At 50.3% G+C, this 12,624-nt stretch overlaps 1 protein-coding gene across 2 annotated transcripts in view; it reads left to right on the top strand.

Annotated features, from left to right (window-relative positions):
- The first annotated feature begins 342 nt into the window (after positions 1-342).
- POC5 (POC5 centriolar protein) overlaps positions 343-12,624 on the top strand; it is a 66,676-nt gene continuing 54,394 nt past the window's right edge. The window contains exon 1 of one of the 2 annotated variants that reach the window (XM_030566402.1): positions 343-622. In XM_030566402.1, the coding sequence (XP_030422262.1) occupies positions 467-622 (156 nt within the window). In that variant the 5' untranslated portion in view covers positions 343-466. The remainder of the gene's footprint in view (positions 623-12,624) is intronic. The other variant, XM_030566405.1, reaches the window with a different exon arrangement.

Here is a 12,624-nt window from a genome sequence, read left to right as displayed (position 1 = left end):
AAAAATGGACGATTTCACTCTGCATTTTCTGCTAGCACACTGGAGATGTCATTGGCACACAGTTAGTCTATTCACTGAAAGATGCATCAATAAGTAATCTAGGCAGTAAATAAAAGGCCACAGAGAAAATCTAGTTGCTAGTTAATATAGAGGCTTGAACTGAAAACCGAATAGAAACATGAGAGTGTAGCCACAAACAGCCCTGTACTTTTTAGGTTTCTTAAGACTAGATGTTAAAGCTCTCTAATCAGTGAGGGGTGAGAGAAGAAAAGGTTCCAGAGAATGAGGGCCGCAGTCCAAAAACAAAATGCCATTTAGGAAGAGATTGTAATTACACCTGCTATTGAGAATTGATAATACTTACTAAGGAAGCTGTTTCTACAAGTGAAAAAACCATCCTCAAGTGAAAGGAGCTCCCTTTGTGGAGGAAAAACTGCATAGTTCTAGGGCGGAAGCTTTTCTATGAATGACTGTGAAGACCCACTTAGCACTGGAATTCCATAACAGCAGGCTCTGGAAGGAATATCAAAAACTCATCCCTTTAAACTGTATTTTAATCAATTTATTCTTGCCAGGAAATCATGATCAAGACAGAACTGAGAAATGCGACTTCTTGGATCAGGTAGGATTGTTGTGACATGGGTGTGGGGGGAAATATATCTGCATTTAACTTTCTGGGACTTTTATTTCATTACAAACACCCATAGGGGAAATCCTTACATTTGAACAAGGCTCTTCATTCATAGTCTAAAAGAAATGTTTTTATAACTTTGCCTGGGGAAAAAATTTGTTTTGACTTAATTGCGAATGATCATTAATTATGTAAGAGTTAAAGGGAGCTAGGCATGAATGTGCTCCCCATCTCCAGATGGATGATATGTTTATGCATGCTTCAAAGGGAATTCTCACACATTAACGTTGCACTGGGCTTTTGTGAATATGTGCGAGAGGAGAATTTAAGACGGTCATAGGAGTTTAAAATTGTAATCTTTATAGCTAATAGAAAATAGTTCGCCTTCAACTGAATGCTAGCTCTCATATTTTATTTCCTGCTTGCATCTTAGCAGACACTTACTTTAGAACTAGAAATATTCACTACATTTATTTTCACAGCTTTTAAGAGTCCATTCAAAGTAAAAGCACATAAAATGCTTACAGTTCTCCGCCTGCCTCTTTCCTTTGCCACTGCCCTAGCAAACAGATACACTTTTCCTCATTCCTCCTTTTCCTGGGCCATACTGTGTCATTGCTGCCATGGCAGTTAGCAGCATGGCTGCTCCTGCTACTCAACCCAGCACATAAAAATAAGCAAGCATAAATGTATAGCTGGTCACGTCTGTGTTAAATAAATCTGGTGTGAAACATACTAGTAGTTATGAAATTGTACAGGCTCCTGAAAAATGGAAGCAGAGAACTAAATGTAAGGTGTTGCAGTGCTGGCATTGCTGCCATTGACTGAGGATGCGCTCCAATTAATGAAAGGTATACTGCTAAAAAATAAATGATGGCAAGTAAATGTTTTTGTGTTTGGTATAACTGTATTTAGTGCTTGCTAGATGCTGGACATGGTGAAGAAACTGGACCAGAGAGTGAAATATTTGTATGAATAAGGAATACAAGTAACTCCTGCAGAGTTGAAGGGAACAAGTCTCTCCAATATTTTAATATTTTGATCATGGTCTTCTCAGTATGACTGACACATTCTAACTGCTCTGCTACCTTTAAAAATATGATTGCATTACTACAGTAAAGGCCAGTTAAGTGTCATAACAAGAGACTGAGCTGATGTATATTTAAAAAATCAAAATACATGTGCTGCTGATAGTTATTTTCAAATTGTGTTGCTAATTGGCTAGTGTCACATCCTGAGAGAAGAAAACTTTGCCAAGACTCTTCAACTAGTAGCTTGATCAAGAAATAATCAAAGCCAGTTCTTTTCCTAGGAATTCTCACAACAGCAGCTTCAGAGTATGTTGGTTAATCCACAAATTGTCTAAAACAACCCAATACAAACATGCCTCCCACTCCATTATTACTGATTCTATTAACTTTATTCCAATCAATGTCAAGACACTTGAAATTCTGCCATAATCAATATTGTTGTGCTCTGTAGATCTTATCTACATAAACACACCTTTATCTACCTCCTTCCTCTCCTGTCTTGTAGGTCTGTAACAATTTCCTATAGTCACTTTATTCTATTTTAATTAAAACTCTTCTCCCCCAGTCATCAGAACATATATTATTCCTCTTTTCAGCTATGTCTCATAATAATGTCCTTCCTAAATTTGGCTCATATAACAGTTAAATTGTTTTTCTTTGACTTTTCAAATAGTTCAAAAGCTTTCTATATAACCATCTACAATGCCATTTTTATGTCCATTGTATGTACAGCACAGTACAAGTTATTCACATCTTTTTTTAAATAAAAGATCTTCTTCTTCGAGTGATTGCTCACATCCATTCCAGTTAGGTGTGCGCGCCGCGCGTGCACGTTCGTCAGAAACTTTTTACCCTAGCAACTCCAGTGGGCCGGCAGGTCGCCCCCTGGAGTGGCGCCGCCATGGCGCCCAATATATATCCCTGCCGGCCCGCCCGCTCCTCAGTTCCTTCTTACCGCCGTGTCGGTCGTTGGAACTGTGGAGCGCGGCATAGCTGTCCTCCACGTCCCTAGCTCTCCTAGTTTCTATCGCTTGTTTATCGCTTATCTCTAGTTCTATAGATAGTTGTTAATTAGTATTGTAAGTAGATAGTTTAGTAAATAGCTGTTAAGTAGTTCCTGGCCGGGGGGCTTAGCCCTTCCCGGCACCGGGCGCCAGGCTCATGCCTGTTTCGCCAGGCTTCAAGCAGTGTGCGGCCTGCAAGAAGCCCATGCCTACCAGCGATCCCCACGAAGCGTGCCTGAAGTGCCTCGGGGAATCGCACAGATCTGACAAGTGCCGCATCTGTAAGGCTTTTAAGCCGAGGACAAAAAAGGAGAGGGATCAGAGGCTCCGAACTCTCCTAATGGAGGCGGCACTTGACCCGTCGACTTCGCAGACCGTGGTTTCGGCACCGGCACCGGATCGCTCCAGCACCGAGAAGACTCCTCGGCACCGAACTTCTCCGGCACCGGAATCAGAGCCTAGGCCGTCGAAGTCTAATACTCCGGCCAGGCAGACCCGGCTTGAACGCCCGGCCTCGACATCGGCCGCGGCGCCGCCGGCACCGTCAGCACCGTTGACTCCGGGCCCGGCGGGTCTGTTGAGTCCGGTGCCGCCGAGCTCCCCCATGAGATCTGGGGTTGAGATAATGGTCCCATCCACACCGGAGACCTTCGCCTCGGCTCGGGACCTTATTGCCCTGACGGAGCCTACTCGGCTGCCACCCCCGGTTCCTCCGGTGCGGGTCACGTCCAGAGGCAAGCCCATGATGTCGGCACCGCCCACGGACAGTCGTTCGCCATCCAGGCCCCGACGTCTTGGGCGCTCCAGATCCCGACGCCGCTCGCAGTCCCGGCACCGCTCCCCTCAGCGGTACCGGTCGCACTCGCGGCACCGGTCGGCATCGAGACGGTCGCGGTCAGGCTCCAGTCGACACCGGCACCGCGACTCCAGGAGCAGGTCCCGACGCTACTCGCCGCACCGGTCGACCTCCCGGCACCGAGCTGGTGGCAGGTCCCGGTCCCGATCTCGCTCGACCCTCCCGGCACCGAGCTGGTGGCAGGTCCCGGTCCCGGTCGATCTCCCGGCACCGAGCTGGTAGTAGGTCCCGGCACCGAAGCGGCGCCCGGCACCGTGACAGATCCCGGTCCCGAAGCGGCGCCCGGCACCGTGACAGATCCCGGTCCCGAAGCAGCGCCCGGCACCGTGACAGATCCCGGTCCCGAAGCAGCGCCCGGCACCGTGACAGATCCCGGTCCCGATCCCGGCACCGTTATGACTCCCGGCACCGGTCCCCGGCACCGAGACGATCCTCCGTGCCGGCCCGCGCAGACCCGTACCATCCAGGGTCGGCCCCGCCGTGGCCCTCCAGGCAGCCGTCCGTGTCCTCCAGACGGACAGCGGCTATGCGCTGGGCACCGACCGGCAGGCGGCGCTGTTTGCTGATCCGCCGCTGCAGGACCAAGGCCCCCCACAGTGGGGATTCTGGACACCCTGGGCGTACCATCAGGCCCAGGGCCCCCAGCAGCTCCCTGCTAGGCCGGCGACTGCGGAGCGTAGGGCCCCTGAAGCCTCTTTGTCTCGCCCCCCTCCCTCCCCGGAAGGGGACGAAGGGTCCAAACAGCAGGACTCCGCTGCGGCTCCGGAGACAGAGGCGAGGGCTGAGGAAGACCCTCAGTTGGACACTATTGTGCCTGGGGTCTCATCATCCTCCTCCCCGGATGAGGCGGTGGCGGGTACCTCCTCCAACAGTCCCCCCCCGCTGGATCTCAGGGCGCACCAGGACCTCCTCAGGCGATTGGCTCAAAACCTGAGTCTGCAGGCAGAGGAGGTCTCGGAGATAGAGGACCCAATTGTTACCATCCTCTCTTCCGATGCTCCCACCAGGGTCGCCCTGCCGTTTATACGGACCATTCAGGTCAATGCCAATACTATCTGGCAGTCCCCGGCCTCCATCCCTCCGACAGCGAAAGGAGTCGAGAGGAAGTACATGGCCCCTTCTAAGGGGTACGAATATTTACATGTTCACCCGACTCCCGGTTCACTGGTAGTGCAATCGGTGAACGATAGGGAGCGTCACGGCCAGGAGGCTCCGGCCCCCAAATCCAGAGAAGCCAGGCGGATGGACCTCCTTGGCCGTAAGGTGTATTCGGCTGGGGCGCTGCAGCTCAGGGTCTCTAACCAACAGGCCCTGCTGAGCAGATACGCCTTTAACTCCTGGGTGGCAGTGGACAAATTTAAGGAGCTGCTGCCACAGGATGCTCGCCAAGAGTTCACGGCCATCTTGGACGAAGGCAAGAAGGTCGCGCGCACGGCCTTGCAAGCCTCCTTGGACGCTGCGGACTCGGCTGCCCGTACCCTCGCGTCAGGAGTTACGATGCGTCGCATCTCCTGGCTGCAGGTTTCCGGCCTTCCGCCAGAGCTCCAGCACACGATACAGGACCTTCCTTTCGAAGGCCAGGGCCTGTTTTCCGATAAGACAGACCCCAGACTTAAGAGTTTAAAGGACAACCGGGTCATTGCGCGGTCCCTCGGGATGCACACCCCCGTGACACAGCGTAGACCCTTTAGGCCGCAGCAACAGCAGCACCGTCGGCCGTTTTCCCAGTTCCGCCAGCGGCAGGACCCTTACAGGCGCCGCGGCAGGAACGGGAGGCGCAGGCAGTCGGGGAACCAAGGGGGGCAGAACCAAGGCTCCTCAAAACCCCCGCCTGGTCCTAAGCCTTCATTTTGAAGGTGCGCTCGAGGGCGCAGTAACAGTTTCCCCTACGGATCCTTCCCCTCCGTTTTCCAACCGCCTTTCGTTTTTCCTCCCGGCGTGGTCCCAAATAACATCGGACCGCTGGGTCTTGAGCGTGGTGCAGACGGGGTACCGCCTGCAGTTTGTTTCGTTCCCTCCTTCCCGCCCTCCTTCCTCGTCCCTCTTCAGGGACCCCTCTCACGAGCAATTCCTTCGGCAGGAGGTGCGGACGCTCCTCAGCAAAGGAGCTATAGAGGCGGTTCCCGAAAACGAGAAAGGCAAGGGGTTTTATTCCCGCTATTTTCTGATCCCCAAGGCCAAGGGGGGCCTCAGGCCTATCCTCGACCTGCGAGAACTCAACAAATACCTCGTGAAGTTGAAGTTCCGCATGGTATCCCTGGGGACCATTATTCCATCCCTGGATCCGGGAGACTGGTACGCCGCCCTCGACATGCAGGACGCGTATTTCCACGTTGCCATTTGGCCACGCCACAGACGCTTCCTCCGCTTCGTTGTGGGGGCTCGTCATTATCAATTTGCGGTCCTCCCGTTTGGCCTGTCCACGGCCCCGAGGGTGTTTACAAAATGCATGGCAGTTGTCGTGGCGCATCTTCGGCGCAACCGTGTCCACGTGTTCCCTTATCTGGACGATTGGTTGATTCGGGGCACGTCGGAACAGCAGGTGTACAGCCATGTCCGCGTGATCACCGGCATGTTTGCGAGTCTGGGCCTCTTGATAAACACAGACAAGTCCACCCTGAGGCCCACTCAGAAGGTGGAATTTATCGGGGCCGTCCTGGACGCCACTGTGGGCAGGGCCTCGCTGCCTCGGCAGCGGTTCCAGACCATGGCGGCGATCGTTCAACGCTTGCGGTCAGCCCCGTTGACGTCAGTGAGGACATGTCTAACCCTGTTAGGCCACATGGCGGCGTGCACTTTTGTGACCGACTACGCTCGGCTCCGCATGAGGCCTCTCCAGCTGTGGCTTATCAGTCATTACAGACCAAGACAACCGCTAGACATGTTAATCACAGTCCCCCAGAAGGTCTTAGATTCCCTCGGCTGGTGGGTGGACCAGTCCGTATTGTGTGCGGGTCTTCCCTTTCACCCGTCTCAGCCCTCGGTATCCCTGACAACGGATGCCTCAGATCTAGGCTGGGGGGCCCACCTAGGGACCCTGCGGACGCAGGGCCTATGGTCCCAGGAGGAGGTGGGGCTACATATCAACATGAGGGAGTTGAGAGCGGTCCGCCTTGCTTGCCAAACGTTTTGTCATCAGCTTCAGGGTCGTTGTGTAGCCGTGTTCACGGACAACACGACGACCATGTATTATATCAACAAGCAGGGCGGCACCAGGTCCTCCTCCCTGTGCCTCGAGGCGATACGACTCTGGGACTTTTGCGTAGCCCACTCCATTCACCTCAGGGCTTCCTTCCTTCCCGGAGTACGGAACACGCTGGCGGATCGATTGAGCAGATCCTTCCTGTCACACGAGTGGTCCCTTCGACCGGACGTCGCTCTCTCCATTTTCCGGAGATGGGGTTATCCCCGGGTGGACCTCTTTGCGTCCAAGGGGAACAGGAAGTGCCAAGCGTTCTGCTCCTTTCAGGGCAGGGAGCCGGGGTCGATAGCGGATGCCTTCCTCATCCAGTGGTCGACCCACCTGTACTATGCGTTTCCTCCGTTCCCTCTGGTTCACAAGGTCCTCCTGAAGGTGCGCAGAGACAGGGCTCGTGTGATCATGGTGGCCCCGGCATGGCCCAGACAGCACTGGTACACCATGCTGCTAGACTTGGCCGTAGCCGACCCAGTTCCCCTGCCCCTTCATCCGGACCTGATTACCCAGGACCACGGGTCCCTCTGTCACCCAGACCTGCAGTCGCTGCACCTAGCGGCGTGGCTCCTGCGTGGCTAACTGGTTCCGAGCTGCGCTGCTCCACGCCTGTGAGAGAGGTGCTCTTGAGCAGCAGGAAACCATCCACAAGAGCCACATATTCGGCAAAATGGAAACGCTTCTCCTGTTGGTGCGTAGAGAGAAATCTCCGCCCTATGGAAGTTTCGGTATCCGAAATCTTAGATTATGTTTGGTCCCTCAAAGAACATGGTCTGGCCTTATCGTCGTTGCGAGTCCATCTGGCAGCTATCTCCACCTTTCACCCGGGTGCGGACGGTCGCTCCGTTTTTTCTCACCCGACGGTGTCGAGATTCCTTAAGGGGCTGGAACGGTTATTCCCTAACGTCCGTCCCCCTGCTCCAACCTGGGATCTTAACCTGGTGTTGTCCCGGCTCATGGGGCCCCCCTTTGAGCCGTTAGCTACTTGCTCCCTGCTTTACCTCTCTTGGAAGGCTGCCTTTCTAGTAGCTATCACCTCAGCTAGACGGGTGTCGGAACTCCGAGCCCTTGTGGTGGACCCCCCATACACGGTCTTCCACAAAGACAAGGTGCAGCTTAGACCACACCCTGCCTTTCTACCCAAGGTGGTCTCAGCCTTCCACGTCAACCAAGAGATTTTCCTCCCGGTTTTTTTCCCAAAACCTCACTCCTCAGGCAGGGAGCAGCAGCTCCACTCGCTGGATGTCCGTAGAGCTCTCGCGTTCTACATAGAGAGGACCAAACCCTTCCGCAAATCCCCCCAGCTTTTCGTGGCGGTAGCGGACCATATGAAAGGGCTTCCTATCTCCTCCCAGAGGTTATCCTCGTGGGTTACGTCCTGTATCAGGACCTGTTATGACTTGGCCCATGTCCCTACGGGCCGTGTGACTGCGCATTCTACCAGGGCGCAGGCGTCGTCGCTGGCTTTCCTGGCCCGTGTGCCCATCCAGGAAATCTGTCGGGCAGCGACCTGGTCATCGGTCCACACCTTTGCTTCCCACTACGCCCTGGTACAGCAGTCGAGAGAGGATGCGGCCTTCGGAACTGCAGTGCTCCATGCCGCGACTTCTTACTCCGACCCCACCGCCTAGGTATGGCTTGGGAGTCACCTAACTGGAATGGATGTGAGCAATCACTCGAAGAAGAAAAGACGGTTACTCACCTTTGTAACTGTTGTTCTTCGAGATGTGTTGCTCACATCCATTCCACACCCGCCCTCCTTCCCCACTGTCGGAGTCGCCGGCAAGAAGGAACTGAGGAGCGGGCGGGCCAGCAGGGATATATATTGGGCGCCATGGCGGCGCCACTCCAGGGGGCGACCTGCCGGCCCACTGGAGTTGCTAGGGTAAAAAGTTTCCGACGAACGTGCACGCGCGGCGCGCACACCTAACTGGAATGGATGTGAGCAACACATCTCGAAGAACAACAGTTACAAAGGTGAGTAACCGTCTTTTCCCTCTCAGCTTTACAATACTCTGTGCTTTTCTGTTGGGTCCATAACACATTGGATGCAGACACAGCCCCCATTTAATTTAATTGGAATTGTACCAGCTTAGTCCAGAAATTTGGTCTATTCATATCAATGTTTTCACAAGTGGCTGTTGATTTGGGGCACCCAGACTGAGAGATTGGGCTTGATTACCAGAAGCTCTGAGGACCCCTAACTCCAGTTGAAGTCAAGAGAAGATAAGCTCAAAATGGCTCCAGCTTCACTTGCCAAAACATAATGAGCTGAAGAAGAGCTCTGTGTAAGCTTGAAAGCTTGCCTCTCACCAACAGCAATTGGCCTAGTAAGAGATATTACCTCACCTATCTTGTCACCCCAAAACAGAGGAATACAAAATCAATGGCTGCTTTTGAAAATTTGCCTGCAGGTCATTTTTATATAAATTCTAGCAACTCTTGTATTCAAAGTCAGAAATCTGGTCATTAGTCTTACAGAAACACTCCTTTTCTCTGTATAAATGGGTAGAATTCTTCCATTAATTAGGTGGCAGCAAGTTTTTAAGAAAAACTAAAATATTAAGGATTACAATAATTTATAAAATATTTTTGATATTATAAATGTTCACTATTATAACACGGGATCATCTCATTAAATGTTTTTTTACTTTGAGATAATCTTAAGAGGGCATATTTAATCAGTCTTAACCTGTATTTCCACCATACCAGTTCCTAGGGACCACTTGACTTCATTTGAAGAGCTTTGGAAAGAAAGATTCTCAGCTTTGACATTCTAACATCTTATCACCATACCAGTAAGAAAGAAGACTCTTCCCTCTATCAGTAGCTGATAAAATTGTAAGAAATCTTGGGGAAAATCAAATAAATTTAGTATTGGTAAAACACACTAGTCTCTCCCTTTTTATTTTGACACAGGTAGAAAAAAGTTCTCTAACCCAAATTCTAGAAACTTTTTTACAGATCCAAAATGCATCATAAACACTGCTTTGAGAATTTGCAGCCCAGGAGAGAGGGCGCTAAGTAGCTGTAAAGCGCAGTCTTGATCCTGGGGTGTTCCCATCCTCTCCCCAAAGGGAGAAGCACATGCAGTGGCATACCTTGGTTTGGTAGGGTGTGTCTTTATGTTGAAAAGAAAACTATACCTGTTGCAATGTGTCTTACCATATGTATTGGAAGGCAAGGCCAAAGAAATGCACCTTGCATTTGGACCAGAAAGTGGTGAGATTTATGATGGTCCTTAGTTCTACAGTCTTGGACCATCTCTGGAGAAAATTCTGTCTCCTGCACAGATGAATTTACTTTTTATTGTTGAGAGTTCCATTTTGCCAGAGGAGCAGAGTTGTTGACCATGGTCTTTGTCCTAGAGTTTTAAATGCTCTTTAAAGGCTCCTGGGTCCAGGCCAGTGAGCACTTTGAAGATAAGGACTGAGACCTGGAACTTGATTAAAGGGAACTGAACTAGATGATCTCTTGAGGTCCCTTCCAATTCTATGGGAAGCCAGTGTAGAGAGTGGAGGACAGGTATGATATGTTCCCAGTAGCCTGCATTCCTGAGGAGATGTGTTGCAGCATTCTGCACTAGTTGGAGTTTTCTAACTGCTGAAGGCTTCATGCCCCAGTATATTTCATTGCTGTAATCCAGCAAAGAGGTGACAAAAGCAATTGTAACTGAGACCAGGTCTTCATCCACCAGCAACAGACAGTTTCCTAATTAACTGAAGATGGTAGAAAGAGTTACTTGTAGATGCTGCTGTATAAGAGCTCAGTGTCAGCAGGGAATTATGGAATCATAGGGTTAGACAGGCCTACAAGGGCCTGAACTGACCAATTGTGGGTTTGTATCTTCAGCCAATGGAGAGATACTGTGGCTGCAAGCTCTTCAAAATACTTCCCTCTGCCTACAAGCATCAGCTCTGTCTTGGTTGGGTTCAGCTTCAGCCAGCTGTTCTTCATCCAAACACTGGGCCACCTTGGTGGTAGCAGTGGGGTCATGTATGGTGTGGTCATACATGGTGAAGGATAGGAAGAACTGTGTATTATCTGCATATTGTTGGCACTTGAGTCTGTGTTGTCTGACCAGTTCCCCTAATGGTTGCATGTAGATGTTGAAAAGGGCCAGAGAGGAACTGATCCTTATGGGACTTTACAAGTGAGAAGTATAGAGGTGGAGGTTCAGTTTCCCATCACTACTTATTGGGAATGTCCATCTAGGAAGGACTCGGCCATTTTATTGCATTGCCCTGGACTCCTGACACCTCTTACAGGCAAAACAGCAGAATCTCATGGTCAACAGTGCTGAATGCGGCAGAGAAGTCTGGCAGGGTAAGAACAGACATCTGTCCTTTATCCACTGACATGAGAAGATAATCCATCAGTGCCATTAAAGTGGAATTGGAAAAATTCCATGTCCTGGCCTGAATTCAGATTGTGTTGTGTCTAGAATGTTGTATCTTCAGTTAGATGATCTTGTTGTTGGCCTCTTTCTTAGCTTTTCTATGAGCTAGGCAGTGATTGGCTAGGACTGAAGTATCCAGTGTTGGTCAGTCTTTTGCATGGTTGGAGGGGAAAGGGAAACATCCCTCTCTGAATGAGATGTTGGCTATTTTGGTTAGGAGTGGCACTAGTTGTTCATGCCTCTCTTTCACAAGCCAGGAAGGGCATGGGTCAGATTCAGTAGTCCTGGGTACACTGCAACCTCAAACCCACTCCCATTGTGAAGGTATCCTGGAAAAGTAGTTTTCCAGCTGTATACCACAGTGCCTGAGCTGGGGAAATTATTCCCTGTCTAGATACAAAGCTTTTTGGGCCCTTTTAAGCAACTGCAGCCCTTTCATGAAGAGTAAAGAAGCCAGAGAGGTGCATGTGGGGGGGAAAGGACAGGCAGCAAAGAATGTATTCACAGAGGTGTGTGGAATGCCCCTGCTTATCCTACATAGTTTTGCTCTGTGGTCATCAACTTCTTATTGTAAAGAGTACTGCAGATGAGTCAAGGGTTATGGTGGTCAATCCATACACAATGTATTTCCACTAGGCCAAAACCCATGAGGGATGGGAGCAGTAGACCACAAGAACTGTTCCTCCTGTGTATACATCTGTTAGGAGGCAATGAGCCATCTGTAATAATACCATGGTTAATTGGGTCTGGGGGTTTCATCCCTGAACTCGGCAACATTTTTCTGTATAGAGCAAAATTGTTGTTCCTGCAGTTTGCTAACATTACCAGGATTTGACCCCAATTACTTATTCCAGGAAATTGAGAAGACAGAGCATTCTTTGCCTGTCTGACCCTAGTGCAGACTTCAGCAAAAAATGTCTTTTGCCACTACCATCAATAAAACCCAGACTAAAACTGTCTGTCCTCCTATGCTGTGTAGATTAGAGTAACTCCTGTGTACTGGAAGAATTTTTCAAATGCAGCTTCATGACAGAGCAGCATGTTGTGTTGCCACCTGGTGTAGATGTGGTGTAAAAAAATACAAACCCTTTCACTTCTATGTGAGCAAAGCCTGCATAATTGCAAAGGCAAATCTCTCAGAAAAAGAAAAATATCTCAGCAATGTGACCAGCCTGACTCATGCAGTTGTTGGTGTCACTCTGGCATAACCCTAGGTAACTCAGAAAGGTGGTAGACCACAAGTGTCAATGAAGCCCTCCTGTTGTAGGCCTCAATGAACCAATGTTCCTCCATGTTAAACACTTTGTGTAACCTAATATGTTAAGAGCTGTAAATGTAATGTCAGCAGTTAGTTTTCTGACTGTAACAGCCAGTTCCCTGCTGTAACACACTGGAGCTAAATTGAAGCAAGTTTCAAGGTCGCTTTTAGGTACAGCATACATGCCCCTGTAGCAGAAAGGGGGAGAGGGAGGGGGAAGACAAAGGAGTGTGTGAGAAGAGAATGCTGCAG

Source organism: Gopherus evgoodei, chromosome 6 (genome assembly GCF_007399415.2).
Source record: "Gopherus evgoodei ecotype Sinaloan lineage chromosome 6, rGopEvg1_v1.p, whole genome shotgun sequence".
Classification (NCBI taxonomy): domain Eukaryota; kingdom Metazoa; phylum Chordata; order Testudines; family Testudinidae; genus Gopherus; species Gopherus evgoodei.
This window is presented reverse-complemented; position numbering and strand designations above follow the sequence as displayed.